The sequence below is a fragment of the Bison bison genome, unplaced genomic scaffold, assembly GCF_000754665.1.
Source record: "Bison bison bison isolate TAMUID 2011002044 unplaced genomic scaffold, Bison_UMD1.0 scf7180017864245, whole genome shotgun sequence".
Taxonomy (NCBI): domain Eukaryota; kingdom Metazoa; phylum Chordata; class Mammalia; order Artiodactyla; family Bovidae; genus Bison; species Bison bison.
The window spans coordinates 35,349-56,915 of NW_011494817.1; the positions used below are offsets into that span (position 1 = coordinate 35,349).

Genomic DNA, 21,567 nt, shown 5'->3' on the forward strand with positions numbered 1-21,567 from the left:
AGTTACATTCCTATAGGGTGAGGGTGTAGTGGGTTTTAGTTAAGGAAAGAATTTACTTAGCCTAAGGTCTAATGTGATTTATATCAAAGGTTAATACTTATTTCTTCTATATATTCATTAATGTGTGTAAGGGCAGGGGATGTGGAGTCTTAGCAACAAACATTGGCTCAACAAATGAAAAACCCTTCACCAATACAATTTCTAATCAGCCCATTATACTTATACTAATAGTTTTCTAACTTTTCTAAGGAACCTGTTTTTAGAAGGTTTAAAGCATCTCGTGCCTCTCACGGTTGGGAGGCTGTGAGCAATCACATGTGGCCGGACAAGCCTGTCAGGCAGGCTAGAGAACCTTCAGAGGAGTTCGTAGGTTGAAACACTCCTATCACGCCCAGGAATTATTATTAACTGGAGCTCTAAGTTAACTCCTTCTCCGAAAGAGGTGGTGGGGGACAGCCCCCTGTAAAGTCAGAGGTGTAGGGGAGAGCACAAAGTAGTAAAGTAGGCAGGCTCTGGTTATGGGGGTAGATGCTCGAGAATTTCCAGGGGGACTCCTGAGGCTCGATCCCGCCTTTGCGTATGTCGAGCCTCCTTCCTCATGACCTTTGCCATGGGCGGAGTGCCTCACGCCGGCCCCCAACATAGCATGTAATTGGGTCTTGGATTTTTTTTTTTTTTTAATTTTATATTTAAAAATTAAGAAGTTACTTTTTGGCCAAGCCACGTGACTTGGGGGATTGTCATTTCCCTGACTTGGTATTGAACCCAGGCCTGTTGCAGTGAAAGCCAAATCCTTATCACTCAACTGCCAAGGAATTCCCTGGGTCTTGGTGTTTTAAATCTATTTTTACTAATTTTTGTCTTTTAATTAGATTAATTAGTCCATTAACATTTGGTATGTTTATTATGATGTGACTAAATTAGATCCACTGTTTCATTACTATTTTTCTTCTTTTTTTTCTTTCTCTGTTCCTTTTCCTGCATTCTTTTCCATTATTTGAATTTTTTTTTTTTTTGGGTAGATGGTGACACTGTGTTATTTTAAAAAGATTGTCCTCCACTCCCTTTTAAAAATGACTGTATTTTAGGGGTAGGAGTTTTAGGTTCAAAGCAAAATTAAAGGGGAAGTATAATGATTTTTCATATATCCTGATCCCTACACATGGATATAATGTGCTGTGCTTAGTTGCTCAGTCGTGGCCGATTCTTTATGACCCCATGGACTGTAGCATACCGGGCTCTTCTGTCTGTGGGGATTCTCCAAGCAAGAATACTGGAGTGGGTTGTCATGCCCTCCTCCAGGGGATCTTCCTAACCCATGGTTTGAACTGAAGTCTCTCACACTGCAGGTGGATTCTTTATTGTCTGAATCACCAGGGAAGCCCAAGAATACTGGAGTGGGTAGCCTATCCCCTATAGCCTTCCTAATTATCAGTATCACCCAACAGAGTGGTACGTTCGTTACAATGGATGTACCAAGATAGACATGTCATTATCAGTCCAAATCTATAATTTACATTAGGGTTCTTGGTTTTGTACATTCATGGGTTTGGACAAATGTATATGGACACATATAGACCATTATAGTATCTTGCAGAGGAATTTCACTGTCTTAAAAATTCTCTGTGTTTGCTTATTAATCCTTCTCTCCCCTCAACCCCTAGTAACCACTATTTTTTTTAACTGTGTCCATAGTTTTATCTTTTCTAGAATGTTGTGTAGTTGGAATCATACAGTATGTTGGCTTTTCACATTAACATCTTTTACTTAGTGATATGCGGTTAAGTTTCCTCCATGTCTTTTCATGGCTTGATGGGTCATTTCTTTTTGGAGCTGAATAATATTACATGGTCTGGATGTACCAGTTTATTTATCCACTGACCTACTGACAGACATCTTGATGGCTTCCAAGTTTTGGTAATCATGGATAAAGCTGCTGTAAACCTTCAGGTGCAGGTTTTTATGTAGACAAAAATTTTCAACTCCTTTGGATGATTGCTAAGGGTTGTGATTGCTGGATCACATACTAAGAGTTTGTTTAATTTTGTATGAAACTGCCTACTGTCTTCCAAACGGTCTGGGCCATTTTGTATCCTTACTATTCCTGTTGTTCCATGTCTTCACCAGCACTTAGTTTTATCTGAATTTTGACCTTCCTAATATGTGTGTGGTAGTATCTCATTGTTGTTTTAATTTGCATTTCCTTGATGATACATGTATGTTATGGGGCATTTCTTCATGCTTATTTACTTTAATCTCTATGTATATATATATTTAAAGGTTTCTTGTATTTGGCATATAATTGGGTTATGTTTTAGATCAGCTTTGACAATCTGTCTTTTAACTGTCATTCAGAGTAATTGGTGCAGTGATAAAGAATCCACCTGCCAATGCAGGAGACCCAAGAGATGTGGGTTGGATCCCTAGGTCAGGAATATCCCCTGGAGTATGAAATGGCTACCCACTCCAGAGTTCTTGCCTGGAAGATTCCATGGACAGAGGAGACAGGCAGGCTGTAGTCAGTGGGGTTGCAGAGTCAGACATGACCGAGCACGCACATAGCTAGTGAAGTGATTATGATATAGTTGGATTGATTTCCAACATATTTGTTACTGTTTTTTCTTTGTTGCCTTTGTTCTTTGTTCTGATTTTTATCTTCTGGTCTTATTCTGCCTTTTGTGGTTTTAATTGAAAGTTTTATGTATTGGATTGGCAAAAACGTTCATTCAGGTTTTTCTATAAGATGTGATAGTCAAGCTCCTGGAGGTAAGACTCAAAAGTGTGGGCCCCTCTTAAGACCAATACCTGTGGAATTTTTAACTCCCGGACTGTGCCTCCCTCTGTTTATCCTAACTCCCACACTGAACCCCCTGCTGTGTATCAGTGACAGTGCAGATTGTCCTCTCCTGACTCACTCCCTCAGAGGTTTCAGCTTGTGAGTTTGTGCTCTGTTATGGTCTTAGTCTCTGTATCTGCTTGCAGTTTCTGCAGTTTAGGGGGCAGCAGTTTGTAACGTGACCTTACTTCTCTTGTGGAAGTTGACTTTTCAGTTTGTTCAGCTTTTTACTTGGTTTTAGGACCAAGTGTCAGACTTTATTTTTTTGGGCTCCAAAATCACTGCAGATGGTGACTGCAGCCATGAAATTAAAAGACGCTTACTCCTTGGAAGGAAAGTTATGACCGACCTAGATAGCATATTCAAAAGCAGAGACATTACTTTGCCAACAAAGGTCCGTCTAGTCAAGGCTATGGTTTTTCCTGTGGTCATGTATGGATGTGAGAGTTGGACTGTGAAGAAGGCTGAGCACCGAAGAATTGATGCTTTTGAACTGTGGTGTTGGAGAAGACTCTTGAGAGTCCCTTGGACTGCAAGGAGGTCGTCCATTCTGAAGGAGATCAGCCCTGGGATTTCTTTGGAAGGAATGATGCTAAAAGCTGAAACTCCAGTACTTTGGCCACCTCATGCGAAGAGTTGACTCATTGGAAAAGACTGATGCTGGGAGCGATTTGGGGCAGGAGGAGAAGGGGACGACAGAGGATGAGATGGCTGGATGGCATCACTGAGTCAATGGACGTGAGTCTGGGTGAACTCCAGGAGTTGGTGATGGACAGGGAGGCCTGGCGTGCTGCGATTCATGGGGTCGCAAATAGTCGGACACGACTGAGCGACTGAACTGAACTGAACTGAACTGATCACTTCCAAGTTCCTTACATGTAAACTGGAAACTGGAAGAAGAATTTTTTTGTAAGAATTTCATTTTTATGTATTTATTTCTTTTTAAATTTTTCCAAAAAGTCAAACTCTTTTTTGAAGAGTAACATTTATTTAAATACCGTGATAGTACCAAAATAAAATTGTGTTATTAATATTAAAAGCTATAACTCCTTAAGGCATGAAGAGGTTTCCTGGAAGTAGTTTATTTCCTATTCTCCTTTTACATTTGATAGTAAACTGTTTTTTAAGCTTTCTGTTTTTATTTATTTAAGTGAGCTGTTGCACTAGTATTTTATTCATAAGACACTAGGGATTCATAGAAAATTTGTCCTAGATTATGACTTGTTCTAAATATTAATTGGAGTGGATTTACTCTGTTTGAGACCTGATTAGAATTTGAGGCTTCTCTGGTGGCTCAGATGATAAAGCATCTGCTTGTGATGCGGGAGACCTGGGTTCAATCCCTGGATCGGGAAGATCCCCTGGAGAAGGAAATGGCAGCCCACTCCAGTACTCTTGCCTGAAAAATCACCTGGATGGAGGAGCCTGGTAGCCTACAGTCCATGGGGTCGCAAAGAGTCAGACATGACTGAGCGGCTTCTCTCTCTCTCTCTCAAATTTTAACTTCTTTATGAGTATTATCCCATGGTTTCTGAAGAAAAAATGATCCTTATCATGATGTGATTGTTTAGTAGTTGAACTTTTTGTGACACGTGTTGATTTAGTTCTGTTCTTTATTTGATGATGCAATTAAAAAACCTGGAAATAGCTCTAAGTTCTTTTTTTTTTAAGCGTTGTGTGTATATATGTACATCAAGCACAAATGGTTTGGGGTCTAATTAAAATTTTTAAAATTAAATTTTATAGTATTGGTCAGAAGCTAGTGACTTTAAAATGCAAGTTTAAAAAACTTTTTTGGCTTTAACAATAGAACAGAAAAGCAAATCTTTTAGCTTTGTTTCTTTGTAAGTTGTTGTATAGTGTATCTTACTTTAAGGAAGTCTTGTCTCTGTTTATCTGAAATTGTGCAAAAGTTAACAAGTGGTCTTACTTGCTTTGAAAACATTTTTTATTTAGCAACAAATTTTTCTTAAGATCTCATTAAAGGTCAAGATACCTGAGTAACCTACTCAGATTACTGAGTAGAATCTGGTAGAAAGTAATCTACCAGGGTTTTTAAAACTAAGATACACTATAAAACAACTTATAAAGAAATAAAGCTAAAAGATTTGCTTTTCTATGTTTTATATAAGTAATTTACAAAGGTTGAAGATAGGTGTATTTCAAAATTATTACATCTATCCCCAAATGAAACATATTAATATTGTAGCATTTAAGGAAGAGGAATTTATAATTATGCCTTTAGTTCCCAAAGAAAGTCAATGATATGTTGTTGGAGGTGGCCAGTAGGCAGCTTGAAGTGTGAGTCTAGACTCAGGAAAAGCATGGTAGTTATATAAATAAAATTTGAGGTTTCCTCCCGTAGGTGATTATTGAAGCTATTGCAGATTAGAGTCTCAAAGCTCAGAATAGGACGCCTGAGGTTAGAGGTTGAGAAATAGCAACATTTAAGGAATTAGTTTTGAACCAATTTTTAAATTAATTGATCAGTTATTAGTTCTTCCTTTTAAAAGTAAATATCAGTAATATATTAGAAAGGATAGAAGAAAAAGAATGTGGAGGATTAACAGTTTTTTTCCAAGTTAGCAAATCATGATAATTAAAATTTTTAAATCTCTGAAGCTCTATTCAATAATGAAATCTTTACTAAAGTTATACGCTTTATACTCAATTGTATAATCATCTTTTTTAAAAGAAGCATTTAATGAGCTACAAGCATACAACATGGTTATATACACACACATATGTATGATGGATACATATGTGTGTGTGTGTTATATAGGTATAGATATATTAGTGAAAATCTATCTATATTCATGAATATGTTTTCATCTATATTGGTTTAAATTTATTTCCTCACAACTTTTTTCTCTCTGTCTCCAACTCATGCATCCTTTTATTCATCCATCCACCCATCCATCCATCTGTCCATCTTTCTGTCTCCTTCCACCTACAGAATTAAACATGCTTTGCCAGCTAGTTCCTAACACCTTGTAAGAGGGCAGCTTACTTAAATCTTAATCGCATAACTATGGGATTCTGCAAAAGCTTTGAAGTTGTTTCCAGGGTTGCTTAAAAAATTTGTGCCACAAAGAACTGTGATCTTAGTAACTCAGCAGGAAGCTTTGGTAACATCTAGTTTATCCCTAGGTGGGCTGTTAAGAACTAGTCTTCTCTTTCTTTTTCTAGGAAGTGCTTTGTTTGTGGTTCAGAAAGAAGTTGTTCTGATGGATTTTGTTTTGTAGAGTTGTTGTGGATTTGCTTTGATATTTAGTATTAGTTTAGATAAGTTAAAACTGCAGGGTGCTCAAACAAGGACATGGATTAAAGTATCAAAAATTGGGTATTTATTCTAAGCATATTCATGGTTTAAGTTGTTAAATTACATTGTTGTCATTATGAAACTCCTAAGCAGATGTGACCAAAAGGAATCAACTATGTATTATGTGGGTAAAAGAATACCTATAAACAGGCCTATAAATTACTGGTATCTTCAAGTTTCAGTGTCATATTCACAGGAAGAAAATGAGATTACCTTCCAGTCTTCTGAAAAGCTTCCTCTCTGTTATCCACTGTATACCATAGAATATAATTATGGAGTCTTTCTCTAGTCTAGAAGTTTGTCTTACCCATTCCTGTACCTTAAAGAAGTATTTTATACTGTTCTGAAATATTTTGACAAATGAAATTCTATTTTATTTTGAAAGACTTTCTGAAATGGTTAAATAAAATATCTTGGTAAACAGTGTTTAGGAACATTCACTTTGTTTTTCTTTAATCTCTAATTTCTCCTTATCCACTGAACACAGGCATATTTTATATGTATATATAAATATTTAGAAGTTACACTACTAATACCTAATACCTACTGTATTCCCTGGTGACCTGAGTTATGAAATGTGTTACATACAGTGTCATTCAGAAGTTTGAGAAAGTTAACTTAACGAATATTTACACTAAAGTTTTCAGAAAATAAAAAGCATTATTGTCCATCTAATTAGACAAAATAATGTCATTAGAAGATAATCCTTGAAATTTCAGTAGAATGTGAGGATACCTTTTATTCTACTGAGATGTTAAGAAAATGTAATTATTTTAATATTTCCCCATAAGGAATAGTGATACTCTGATTGCACAGTTCTTACAACAGTGGTTCTTAATACTTTTTTAGATAGTACCCCTTGATGTACACACCACTTACATTTTTAATGGAAGTTTAAAAGATTCACCTCCTTTCCCCATCCAAAAAAAGAGCTTATCTGTGGTTGAAAGAAATACTTGACTAACTTTAGGTTGCTTATTCACTGAGTTTCACCAGTCTTCTAATCTAGTGATTAGATTAGAAGAATGGAAGTATTTGTGTATCAGAGCCTCCTGTGAAGTTTAAAAAGTTATTGTCCTCCTTGGCCCCAGCCCTTCCTCTAGGCCCACTTTTTTTCTAATTGACATCTCCCCCCTTCCCCATCAATGTTGTAGCAGTGTTTTAATGTGTAACTTGGTTTCCAGAGAGAATTTACTCACTAGGAAGGGAGTACTTGTTTGTCGTCAGACTTAGGCTAGATACAGTCAAGTGTTAAATAATAAAATGGTATTTAATCAACTTACCTGTTTCCTGTAATATTGGACGAAGTGACCATCTCTGGAGAAGTGATAAAATAAATTACTGTTCTGATATTCTAACCTGCCAAATAAAATACCGTCTTCTCATTCTTGAGGCTGTTAGTTTTGGGTTGGAATTCAGATAAAGCTGAGGAGGAGGTGATCGTCCTCATTATTTGGAAATGGTAAATTGAAACTTGGGGCTTCCCAGGTGGCTCAGTGGGTAAAGAATCTGCCTGCCAGTGCAGGAGATGTAGGTTGGATCCCTGGATCAGGAAGATCCCCTGGAGAAGGAAATGGCAAACGATACAGTATCGTCGCCTGGGAAATCTATCTCATGGACAGAGGAGCCTGGTTGGCTACAGTTTATGGGTTGCAAAGTGTCGGACAAGACTGAGGAACTGAATAACAACACATTGAAGCTTGAGACCGTGATAGTTTCAAGTACTCTAATAGCAATACATCCTTGGCTTTTTACTGATGGTTGGACATGACTGAGCGACTTCACTTTCACTTGTCACTTTCATGCATTGGTGAAGGAAATGGCAACCCACTCCAGTGTTCTTGCCTGGAGAATCCCAGGGATGGGGGAGCCTGGTGGGCTGCCGTCTGTGGGGTCGCACAGAGTCGGACACAACTAAAGCGACTTAGCAGCAGCAGCAGCAGCAGACTGTGTCAAGGCTTTGTTTATCCTCGATGTACAAAAGCCTGCTAGGATACCATATTAAACAAATCAGTGAATTTTAGAATTGAAAGATAACTTAGTAAACATTTTCTACTGTAGAAGCAGTACCTTGGAAAGAATATGAAACTTGAGTCAGAAGAAATTGCTTTTTGCCACCTTCATATTTTTAAATAAACCACTTCTCTGATTCTTGGTTTTTAATAGAGTGAGGACGATAGTGTCTGCTTTATACTCTGTATAACTACTGAGAGGATAAAATCTGATTTCAAAATATTAATTATACTGTGTAAATTATTAAATTTTATACAAATGGATCATGCTTTTGCTTGCTAATAAATTAGTGTCTTTAGTCAGTCGTCCCTCTGTCTAGGCTATCTTTCGTGATTATTTCTACAGTGTATGTCTATAATGTATTCCTTCTTGTAAGACTGGATTCCTAGTGACACTTTGCTTAGTAATTCTACCATTTGTTTAGTGTCTGTTAGATGCCAGGTACTATTGCAGGTCTGTGAAAATGTAATGGTTAAACAAGATCATCTTTGCTCAGTAAAGATAAACAGTTACAGATGGAAGCTAGTGATGATTCTAGAGTTGGGTTACTGTTATTATCAGAGACAGAATGAAGTTAGTGGAACAAATGTTTCTGAAGATAGCATCATGTATTAGTTCACTGCACTGTTGGTGTTGTTCAGTCACTCAGTCGTGTCTGACTCTTTGCGACCCCATGGACTGCAGCACGTCAGGCTTCCCGGTCCTTCACCATCTCCCGGAGCTTGCTCAAACTCATGTCCATCTCATCGGTGATGCCATCCAACCATCTCATCCTCTGTCATCCCCTTCTCCTCCTGCCTTCAATCCTTCCCAGCATGAGGGTCTTTTCTAATGAATCAGCTCTTCACATCAGGTGGCCAAAGTACTGGAGTTTCAGCTTTAGCATCAGTCCTTCCAATGAACATTCAGGACTGATTTCCTTTAGGGTTAACTGGTTGGATCTCCTTGCTGTCCACGGGACTGTCAAGAGTTTTCTCCACCACAGCTCAAAAGCATCAGTTCTTCGGCGCTTAGCCTTCTAATATGGTCCAACTTCACATCCATACATGACTGCTGGAAAAACCATAGCTTTCGCTAGATGGACCTTTGTTGGCAAAGTAATGTCTCTGCTTTTTAATACATTGTCTAGGTTTGTCATAGCTTTTCTTCCAAGGAGCAAGTGTCTTTTAATTTCTCTTCATAGTGAAATGTATTTTTGGGCACTACCACTGAAATTACAGAAATATTTTTACTTTGGTTTTGTAATGAAGAATACTATTTTTTTGTTCATACGTAACCAGGAATTGAAAAGAACAGATAAATCCTTGAGAAGTGTTTAGCTTTTCCATGTATGTGTGACTCTTAGATGATGATGTTACCCTGATTTTTCTTGATATGATTTATTTAAAATAAGTACTATTGAAACATCTTTGATTTAGAATTTGATAGGAACTAAAGATTGGTAAGGATTAGTAAGAACAATTTCAATTGGTATGTATAAATCATAGAAAAGAAGACTTAAAAGGGACCTTACAGATCATCGTATCACTGATTTTGAAATTCATTTTTAGAGGAGCAGTGGAATTCTGTTGTTCTGCTAAGGTATATTAGGACCTGCTGAAGAGGGACATTGCTGGGGGCATGGCCCAGTATGCCTAGGGCGCCTCTCCCTTTCAACCAGGATGGACCCAATGTTGTGTTTTATATATTAGTGATAAATGTAAGTTTTTTTCTTTAAATAGTTTTTATATTAAAAATACGTTAGATAACTAATTTCCTCATTTTAATGACAAAACTAGAGTACCACGGAGAAGGCAATGGCACCCCACTCCAGTACTCTTGCCTGGAAAATCCCACGGACGGAGGAGACTGGTAGGCTGCAGTCCATGGGATCGCTAAGAGTCGGACACGACTGAGTGACTTTCCTTTCAATTTTTACTTCATGCATTGGAGAAGGAAATGGCAATCCACTCCAGTGTTCTTGCCTGGAGAATCCCAGGGACGGCGGAGCCTGGTGGGCTGCTGTCTATGGGGTCGCACAGAGTCAGACACGACTGAAGCGACTTAGCAGCAGCAGCAGCAGAGTACCAGTGAAAGTTAACTGGAACCTTGATTTCTTAACTTCACTTCAGCATTATTCAGTTACATCATACTGCCTCCATACGGCTTTAGTAAATTGAAAATCCTGTTAAGCCATTTTAAGTGATGAACAATCAAGGTTTTGTATGACTGAATCTGACATCAAGAAGATTGATTGATGATGTTAATATCAAGATCTAGCATGATATTTAAATGAAAGTGATTTGATATTCTTACTTTTTATGTTACAAAGTAATTGTTTCTTTGAGTACTAAAAATGTTCATTCTTGAAACTCAGATATATTTCTATGATTTTCAGAGTTTATTTGAGCCCTGCCCTTTAACGCTTTAAATATTAAAGACCTCTTTATTAGAGGGATGTGCGTCATTTATGGTCTCATGTGCAGTATAAGTTAAAATTATAAGGGCATAACATTGTCCTTATCTTTGAGTTTCTAGGTGAATTCTCATTAAGTAAGAGTGAATATGCATTTAGTAAATATGTAGTTTTTCTGTAAAGCAGGTGTTCACAGAGCTTTTGTTTGTCCTTTGGTGTTAAAGAGTTCATTTAGTACCTGACTTTTCACTTAGCAATGAAATTAAAACAAGGTGATTTAGTTATGATTTGTAACAATGTCTAATAAACAGTTGCATTATGTGTAAAATGATAGAAGATCTGATTTTTTAAAATCAATTTGCATTTAGTTAGAATTGTTATGGCCTTGACTTCTTGGCAAGATGAATTTGCTAGGATTCTTCATTAAGCTTAGAATTCTCTAACATAAAGATAGACTAATAGCAAATTGTACCTCTCTTCCTATTAATAAATAATAAAGTGTCAGTAATTTTAAAAATTGAGATGTAATTGACATGTATTTAACACTGTATTAATTTTGTTAGATATATGATCTTTACAATAAGTCTAATTAGCAATTGCTAGTCAATAGTAATTTTTTTTTTTTTAAGAAATGTTAGAGCTTTGACTTTATTTTTTTAATTCTTTAGAAGATTTTGGCTGTGCTGGGTTTTTGTTGTGGCATGTGGGCCTTCTCTAGTTGCAGCGTGCAGGCTTCTCTCTTGTTGCAGCGTGTAGGCTCTCGAGCTATGGTGTGTGGTCTTAGCAGTTGTGGCGTATGGGCTCAGTAGTTATGGTCCGTGGGCTTAGTTGCCCTGCAGCACGTGGGATATTAGTTCCCTGACCAGGGATCGAACCCACATTGCCTGTATTGGAAGGTGCTTTCTACCAGTAGACTACCAGGGGAAGTCCCAGGCAATAGTAATTTTAAAGAATTCTAATTAATGAGCACTAAACAGAATATTTAATGACTGCCAAACAGAATGACTTGTAGAATTGATTTATACAATTAACTATTACAGTACTAAAAACTTAGTTCTGCATAATCTACCCCTTTCCCACCACTCCTGAGAAATGATTTGGTAGATTTCTAAAAAAAATGATGAAGTGATTATTAAGTCAAATTTGTGCTTAGTCTCACTCTCTGTCTTCTTAAAATTATTTGCAGGAGAGGGCTGCTCACAATTTATATGGCCAACTTGGTAAGTAAATCTTTTTTTTTTTTTTGCATTTGAGGTTTTTCCATGCATTTTTTTTAAACCTTCTTTTGTTTTTTGAATAAAATTCCCTTAAAAAAAGGAAATGTACTTGATTTTGATAATGTTGTCTGTCTTTGTTTTAAAGGATAGACTTAAATGTTTAAAATAGCTTTGATGCTCTCTGGTTTATTCCTGTTACATTATATGACTGAATTGTACTTATTTCAGGAGGAAATAGATTCACTGCCCGGTGTTCTTCATGATTCTTTTTTCTTTTACACTTAGGTCTTCATCTTTGGTAGTGTGCATATCTATATCTGTATCCTCTCTCTATGTATCTTTAATTTCATTTCATATTCTGCTTCTATTGCTAACTTCTTATGGAAAAAATGATTTAAGGATAAGTGTTTATGATGTATAGTTTTCCTGGATTTCAAAATAGCATTGATTCTATTTTTGAATATACTGAATATATTTAATAATGTGATAGTCTAGGCTTCTAAAAAATTTCTTAAGTTTTCAGAATTGAAATTAATGTTGTCTTAATACTCTTTGCTGTAGATATATACTCAGGGTATATGATTTCATTGTCAAGCTCATATTTTAAAAACATATGTGTGTTAAAAGCTTTTAAACTTGTTTCACAGAAATTATAGGCAACAGTGAAAAATTCAACTAAGGAAAGATAAATAATTATTTGTTTACCTAAGGATAAATTTTTGAGTTCTGTAACAGAGGAGACTGTAGTTCAGGGTTGTATTTAGCAACTTATTTCAGTTTTAAAATATTTGATTTTTGCTCTGTGTAAGTTACTGTGCTATGTGCTAGAAGGCAAGATGAAGACAGTCCTTGTATTTATGGAGTTTGCTCTCTAGTGGAAAAGTCACAGTAGAAATAATAATGCTTGAAAAGAATTGAAAAATGAATTATAGGGTGCTATGGAAACCATAATAGTAGCACTAAACTATTCTAGGTGCTGCTTTCCTTTCTTATTTTGTAAAAAACTTAAAAATATTACAACTGCATCCCCAGAATGGATTTGAGTTTTAATCCATTTGTTTTCCTTTTAGTTGTCACAAGCTTTTTTATATGACCACATGGTCATACTTTAATACCCAAATACTATATGTATTTATACACTTTTCTTAAATTCTAAGTAAATTTCCACAAACTTTATGTGTTGCCTGGTTTAACTGGAAATTCCTAGAGATAAGATATTTGATTTTGATTGATATAATCAATGTTGGAAGATGCCCTAAAACTACTCTGGTTTTTTAAGATAAAGCTTTTTATTTTGAAATAATCATCGATTCCTACGCAGTTGTAAGAAATAATAGATCTCATGTACTCTCTACACAGTTTCCCTTAATAGTAGTATCTTACAAAACTATAGTAGATCAAAAGTAGGATATTTACATTGATATTTATTATAGTCAAGATAGAGAACGTTTTCTTCACGTTGCCGTTTTGTAGCTACATTTATCGGGTTGGCTAAAAAGTTTGAGTTTTTCCTAAAATGTTACAGAAAAACCTGAACAAATTTTTTGGTCAACCCAGTACTTACCTCTGACCTTTCCCTCCTATTGCCCAACTTCTGGCAACCACTAATTTATTCTTTACCTCTATAATTCTTTAGTTTCTATAGTCATTTCAAGAATGTTTTATAAATAGAATTATATAGTACATATTTTTTGTCATTAGCTGTTTTCACTCCATAATTCTCTGGAGATTGATTCAAGTTGTTGGGCATATCAGTAGTTCGTTCCTTTTTATTGCCGAGTAAGTATACCATAGTATGGATGTACTAGTTTATTTAACTGTTCACCTATTGAAGAACATCTGGCTTGCTTCCAGTTTTTGGCTATTACAAATAAAGATGCTAGAAATATTCACATGCAACTTTTTGTGTGAACAGGAGTTTTTATTTCTCTGGGATAAATGCCCTGGAATACAGTTGCCAGGTTGTATGGTACCTAAATGGTTAGTTTTTAAAGGAACTGATAAACTGTTTTCCAGAGTGGCTGTACTGTGTTGTTTTGATAGCATTTGCAATCTAGAATAAACCTTTGAACCTCTAGTTCTTTCTAAATGTGAAACTTTGTGTGTGTGGGGAGTAACATTTGTCTGTTAAATAGATTTGTACATTTTATTTCCAGATTAATAAATTTCAGTATTAGAAAAGCTTTTCAAAAAATGCAGAATATAGATCCGTCTTTTATCTTTTGTCATCCAAGTTCTGCAATTTAAACATTTAATGAGATCAAAGCCTCACACATGGATTTTTGACTGTGTTCAAAGAAATTTGTACATGAAATATCTGGGATACTAATGATAGTCTTAGTTATTTTCATCTTCTTTAATCTCCCCTTCCTCTAAATAGAGCCTTTTATTTATACTATTGCTGTGTAACTATTATTTAAGTAAGAGGGTGATTAGTGCGGAATAGGTAAGAAATATTTTCAGAGCCTGAATTTATCCTTAAGAAATAACTAAATTCTAGAACTCTATTATATTGCTCACTAGACTGAGTTGAGATTGTTGGCTGATTTTAACACCAATGGCAAAATTTCTAAATGTTGGGAGCTTTTAAGAAAGTTATTTATTGTATTTAGGTATGTGTTTCTGAATTAGAAAGTAGAGAAAAACATGAAGAAGAAAGTAAAAGTTATCTGTAGTTTTACCATGTAGTAATTGCTAACATTTTAGTGTTTATTATTTTATCCCCTTCCCTTTCCTCCAATGTCCCTACATAAATACACATAGATGCATATTCACATTATACATTATATACCCAATAAAAAATTGGGGGCATATTGTTTTGTGACATCTTTTGTTACTATGGCATATAGTTTTGGTAGCTCATAGTATTAAGTAATCATTCTTTGGAGAGCGTAATCATACCTTTTCACCTAATTTTTGGTTATATTCTCATTACATTCAGTTGGTTTTGTACACATACACATATACCCACTAAAATGTTGGGTGACAGTAAATTACTATTTGGTTAGTAATAATGTTAGTTATAATTTGGTTAGTAATAATTGTTAGTTTTGGCTGCGACAGTTATCCACTCCTTAATTATTTTGGTCAGAAAATTTCAAAGGCATTGCCATGCCTCTGAATGAATATCTGAGAAAAATATGGAAAACTGGCTTCATATTATCTTTATCATCTTTGTCTTTATTTTTATCAATGAACATTTATTGGGCAAAGCACTGTCCTGTGTATTTGGACACAAGTGTAAGTCATTATGGTCTTCCCTGGTAGTTCAGTGGTAAAGAATCTGCCTGCCAATGCAGGAGATACAGGTTCGATCCCTGGGTCAGGAAGATCCTTTGGAGAAGGAAATGGCAACCCATTCCAGTATTCTTGCCTAGGACATTCCATGAACAGAAGAGCCTGGAGGACTATAGTCCATGGGATTGCAAAAGAGGCAGACACGATATAGTGACTAAACAAATACCAAAAAATACATAAGTCATTATTCTGTTCTTCAAAGTAGTTTAGTTGAGGCAATAAGGTTTATCTAGATCTGGATTTAAAATGTTAATGTATTGCTCTATTTAAAATGGATAAACAACAAGGGCCTGCTGTATAACACATGGAACTCTGCCCAATGCTATGTGGCAGCCTGGATGGGAGAGGAGTTTGGGGGAGAATGGATACATGTATATGTGTGGCTGAATCCCTTCCCTGTTCACCTGAAACTATCACAACATTGTTTGTTAATTGCTAGACCCCAATACAAAATAAAACATTTACTGTAAAAAAATAATTAAAATGATAGTTTATTCATAGTCAAATATGTGGTTAGACAGTACAGTTTTAAGAACTTTAGGAAAGGGAGTTAGCTTTGTGCTGGGGAAATGAGAAAGTTTTATTATTGTTTTTTAACATTTATAGTCTGTGGGTAGTCTGCCTGGCAGCTCTATAGTGGAGCTAATAGTGACCTTCGCCAAGAGGACGTATGCCACACCTCGCCTCCCACGTCTGAGGCAGCCAGAGCTCCTGTCTCTGTAGCAGGTCACTGCTGACCTGTCCTCTGCAGGAGACACTCATACATTCAAAGGCAGGTCTGGCTGAATCTCTTGTGGAGGTCCCTGCTCCATTCCCTGGGTCTTGGTAACCACAGATAGCCATGATGATGTGGTAACTCACCTAGAGCCAGACATCTTGGAGTGTGAAGTCAAGTGGGCCTTATGAAGCATCACTACGAACAAAGCTAGTGGAGGTGATGGAATTCCAGCTGAGCTATTTCAAACTCTAAAAGATGATGCTGTGAAAATGCTGTACTCAATATGCTAGCAAATTTGGAAAACTCAGCAGTGGCTACAGGACTGGAAAAGGTCAGTTTTCATTCCAATCCCAAAGAAGGGCTATGCCAAAGAATATTCAGACTAACACACAATTGCACTCATTTCACATGCTAACAAAGTAATGCTCAAAATTCTCCAACTTAGACTTTAGTAGTATGTGAACTGAGAACTCCCAGATATTCAAGCTGGATTTAGAAAAGGCAGAAGAGCCAGAGGTCAAATTATCAATATCAGTTGGATCATAGAAAAAGCAAGAGAATCCCAGAAAAAGATCTACTTCTTCTTCATTGACTATACTAAAGCCTTTGACTGTGTGGATCACAACATATTGTGGAAAATTCTTGGAGATGGGAATACCAGACCACCTTACCTGTCTTCTGACAAACCTGTAAACAGGTCAAGAAGGAATTAGGACCAGACATGGAACAACAGACTGGTTCCAAATTGGGAAAGGAGTATGTCAAGGCTATATATTGCACCCTGCTTAATTAACTTATATGCAGAGTATACCACGTGAAATGCCAGGCAGGATGAAGCACAAGCTGGAATCAAGATTGCTGAGAGAAATATCAATAACCTCAAATATGCAGACAACACCATCCTTATGGCAAAAAGTGAATAATAACTAACCTCTTGAAGGTGAAAGAAGAGAGTGAAAAAAGCTGGCTTAAAACTCAACATTCAAAAAAACTAAGATCATGACATCCAGTCCTATCACTTCATGGCAAATAGATGGGGAAACAATGGAAACAGTGACAGACTTTATTTTCTTGGGCTCCAAAATCACTGCAGATGGTGACTGCAGCCACAAAATTAAAAGACATTTGTTCCTTGGAAGAAAAGCTATGACCAACCTAGACAGCATATTAAAAAGCAGAGACATTACTTTGCTTACAAAGGTCCATCTAGTCAAAGCTATAATTTTTCCAGTATCATGTGTGGATGTGAGAGTTGGAGCATATAGAAAGCTGAGTGCCAAAGAATTGATGCTTTTGAACTGTGGTGTTGGAGAAGACTCTTGAGAGTCCCTTGGACTGCAAGGAGATCCAACCAGTCAATTGTAAAGGAAATCAACCCTGAATATTCATTGGAAGGACTGATGCTGAAACTGAAGCTCCAATACTTTGACCACCTGATGTGAAGAGCCAACTCATTAGAAAAGACACTCATACTGGAAAGATTGAAGGCAGGAGGAGAAGGGAATGACAGAGGACAAGATGGTTGGATGGCATCACCGACTCAATGGACATGCATTTGAGCAAGCTCCAGGAGATGGTGAAGGACAGGGAGGCTTGGCATGCTGCAGTCCATGGGGTCGTAAAGAGTCGGACGTGACTGAGCAACTGAACAGCGACATTTCATGTTATTCATTTGGCTGCAGTAGGTCTTTTTTGCTGCACGTGAGATCTAGTTCCCCAACTAGGGATTGAACCCGAGCACCCTGTATGGGGAGCCTGGAGTCCTAGCCACTGGACCCCCAGGAAAGTCCCCAAGAAGGTTTTATGAATTGCATGGGACCTGAATATCGAAGAAAGGCAAGAAATTGGAGGTAGCTTTATCTTTGAGACGTGTCTCTGGTGATCATAAGACAAAGTTCTTACCTTTCCAAGGATTGCTAAGTTGAGGCCAAAATTTAGGGAAAAAAAAAGAATAACATGAAATGTCGCTGTTCAGTTGCGACAAGGTATAGTTCCTGATTCTGAGGACCTTATACTTTACTAGGGGAGAGAGAGATATAAAACCTCATCTCTGTTTTTTAACATTGATAGTTGTCTCAAAGCAGAAAACAGTACAGTGTTTAAACTGTGTAGTTGTAAATATAAATCTTGCTAGTTGTTTTTGTGAACTGCGTTATGTTAGGTGTCGTAGGGAGTGGGTGAAGAACTATATATTCTAAATAAGGGACATCTCTATTGATGCTTTTGCTTTTATGAGAAGATATTCATTCACTCAGATATGCAGATGACACCACCCTTATGGCAGAAAGTGAAGAGGAACTCAAAAGCCTCTTCATGAAAGTGAAAGTGGAGAGTGAAAAAGTTGGCTTAAAGCTCAACATTCAGAAAACGAAGATCATGGCATCTGGTCCCATCAGTTGATGGGAAATAGATGGGGAAACAGTGGCAGACTTGATTTTTCTGGGCTCCAAGATCACTACAGATGGTGACTGTAGCCATGAAATTAAAAGACACTTACTCCTTGGAAGGAAAGTTATGACCAACCTAGATAGCATATTCAAAAGCAGAGACATTACTTTGCCGACAAAGGTCCGTCTAGTCAAGGCTATGGTTTTTCCAGTGGTCATGTATGGATGTGAGAGTTGGACTGTGAAGAAGGCTGAGCGCCGAAGAATTGATGTTTTTGAACTGTGGTGCTGGAGAAGACTCTTGAGAGTCCCTTGGACTGCAAGGAGATCCAACCAGTCCATTCTGAAGGAGATCAGCCCTGGGATTTCTTTGGAAGGACTGATGCTAAAGCTGAAACTCCAGTACTTTGGCCACCTGATGCGAAGAGTTGACTCATTGGAAAAGACTCTGATGCTGGGAGGGATTGGGGGCAGGAGGAGAAGGGGACGACTGAGGATGAGATGGCTAGATGGCATCACTGACTTGATGGACGTGAGTCTGAGTGAACTCCGGGAGTTGGTGATGGACAGGGAGGCCTGGTGTGCTGCGATTCATGGGGTCGCAAAGAGTCGGACACGACTGAGCGACTGAACTGAACTGATTCATTCACTTGGGCTATTCTTATTATTCATAATATCCGTAAGTAAGCCTGGATAATTCTCAGTTATTAAACCTATGTGATTTGTAGCCTTAGCTATAAATGTCATAAATTATACTTTAACTAGCAGTTTTAAAAATTATGAAGTCTTACAGTTTAATACAGTTTAATTAATGCCCAGGTGAAAGTCTTTAAGTTCTATGTTAGCAAATTTTGGAAAGAAAAATGTAAAATTTTAAAAATTGTATAGTTTTTTCCCCCAGATTTTTAGAGTTGATAGAGAATTAGTTGTTAAAGGGCAAAATGTAGAGGAGATACACAAAAAAGAATTAAATATATTCTCTGGCTTTTGCCCAAGATATGTCTATAAGATGATGGAAGTGTTTTTGTGAAGGTAATATGCCAGAACCAATTACCCACAAGAACACCAGCTGCTAGGATTCAACTTTGCCACAGTTTGATTTAAAAGAAAACACATAAAAGTTAGCATTTACATGAGTTCCTTTTATTTAGTTGGTTGTGACGATGACTGAGGATTCCAGTTTTTCAAAACTTATAATTTGCTGCTAACAATTATTTAGGGTGTGATGTCAAGTGTGGTTCATTTCTGTTTAGTTTAAATATAATTTATGACATTTACCAATCTTTCTATGTAAGTCTTTTGAAACCTTCTTTCTGCAATTTCCTTTATGCCATCAAGCATTCAACAATGCATACATTTTAAACTGGTAAACATATATCTACAGGCTTGTCTCTAGCACTTGTTTTTTAATTTTAAACATGCAGTGTCTTTGATTAAAACATCTGTATTTGATTTTTCAAACATACGGTTTGAAAATGTTGACTCATATGTTTTCTTGTAAGGCTACTTCAATTTAATTAGATTCAGCAGGTATTTATTATGTATCAGCTATGCTAGGCACGTGAGGATACAAAAGAAATACAAAGTGGATTGTAAACTAGTTGGAGAAATTTGATAGATGAACTTGAAAAAAAAGTAAACTGAAAGTATTAAATTCAAAAAGCAATTATAAATACTCTTTCAAATTGCTCCCCTAAGCCTTCTTTTTGCATCAAAAGACATCAACCATCCATCTAGTTGCTCAGGCCAGAAACAGGCATTTTAACTCTTTTCTTCATCTTATACTCTTGGTCCAAATTAGAGCTTCTTGATCTGCTTAAAATTCAGAAAAACCTTCCGTTCTCACTTCTCACTGCACCCGTGTGCAATACAAACACCTCACAAAGCTGATATCTCTCTGACCTGATCTGCTCTTCTTATTCTTTACACTGGATTGCTTTTGTCTATAGAGTATTTGATGCTTGTTAGTCCTTTATTGGAGAAGGCAATGGCACCCTACTCCAGTACTCCTGCCTGGAAAATCCCATGGGCGGAGGAGCCTGGTAGGCTGCTGTCCATGGGGTCGAGAAGAGTTGGACACGACTGAGTGACTTCACTTTGACTTTTCACTTTCGTGCCTTGGAGAAGGAAATGGCAACCGGCTCCAGTGTTCTTGCCTGGAGAATCCCAGGGATGGTGGAGCCTGGTGGGCTGCCATCTATGGGATCGCACAGAGTCGGACACGACTGAATCGACTTAGCAGCAGCAGTCCTTTATAGCTGTAGCACTTTTGGGGGACAGGGGTGGAGTCTTGGAAATCTATTTCCCTAAAATATTCTTGGCTAGCAACCTTCTTCTTATATGCTTCTTAACCTATTGTTTGGAGAAGGCAATGGCAACCTGCTCCAGTACTCTTGCCTGGAAAATCCCATGGACGGAGGAGCCTGTTAAGCGGCAGTCCATGGGCTTGCTAGGAGTCAGACACGACTGAGCAACTTCACTTTCACTTTTCACTTTCATGCATTGGAGAAGGAAATGGCAACCCACTCCAGTGTTCTTGCCTGGAGAATCCCAGGGACAGGGGAGCCTGGTGGGCTGCCGTCTATGGGGTCGGACAGAGTTGGACACGACTGAAGTAACTTAGCAGCAGCAGCAGCAGCCTTGTTACATCCTAAGAGAGTCTTTACTGTTATAGTTAAAGCAGCTTCCCCTCACCTCTCTAACTTGTACTCTTTTCTTTTTCATGGCTCTTATAAGTAAATTAAATTTTAAAATTTAGAAATTTTCTTATTTGTTTGCTTCATTTTCCCCACACTGTATATAAGCTGCTTAACAGCAAGAATTATTGCTTGTTCACTGACATCCCTAGTATCCAGTGTTTAGAATATAATATGTGCTTAATGAATAGTTACTGAATGGATGGAGATTGGGAGCAAATATTCTCGAAAATGGCAAAGATGAGAGAGAATGACCCTTATCTTCTAAGTTGGTGAACATATTAATAATACCTATTCTTCTTCTTTCTTTCCATTAACTTTGAGACCCAAGTTGTTTAAGCCAACCAAATGAGCTTGTTTTCTCAAGGGAAGGTAAACAAAAGAGTAAGTAGATCTGTTATCAACTGATCTCCTGAGCTAGTAGATTCCTTTGTTGGATGGTTTCTTATGAGTACCAGAATTAGGGATGCTATTTTTCTCTGTATTCTTACTCTGATTCTTTAAATCACATTGAGGAATGTGCTTTTGGTGCCCAGTATAACATTTGGGCCGTCTTGTGCTCTTAATGCTGAAACTCCAGTACTTTAGCCACCTCATGCGAAGAGTTGACTCATTGGGAAAGACTCTGATGCTGGGAGGGATTGGGGGCAGGAGGAGAACGGGACGACAGAGGATGAGATGGCTGG

General features: G+C 37.2%; 1 protein-coding gene across 1 annotated transcript in view; it reads left to right on the forward strand.

Moving 5' to 3' along the window:
* Window positions 1–21,567, forward strand: part of TMEM135 (transmembrane protein 135) — a gene marked incomplete at its 5' end in the record, with an annotated part of 241,078 nt that overhangs the window by 10,179 nt on the left and 209,332 nt on the right. Inside the window, one exon of the mRNA XM_010847209.1 lies at window positions 11,753–11,786. Coding sequence (XP_010845511.1) covers window positions 11,753–11,786 — 34 coding nt within the window. The remainder of the gene's footprint in view (window positions 1–11,752; window positions 11,787–21,567) is intronic.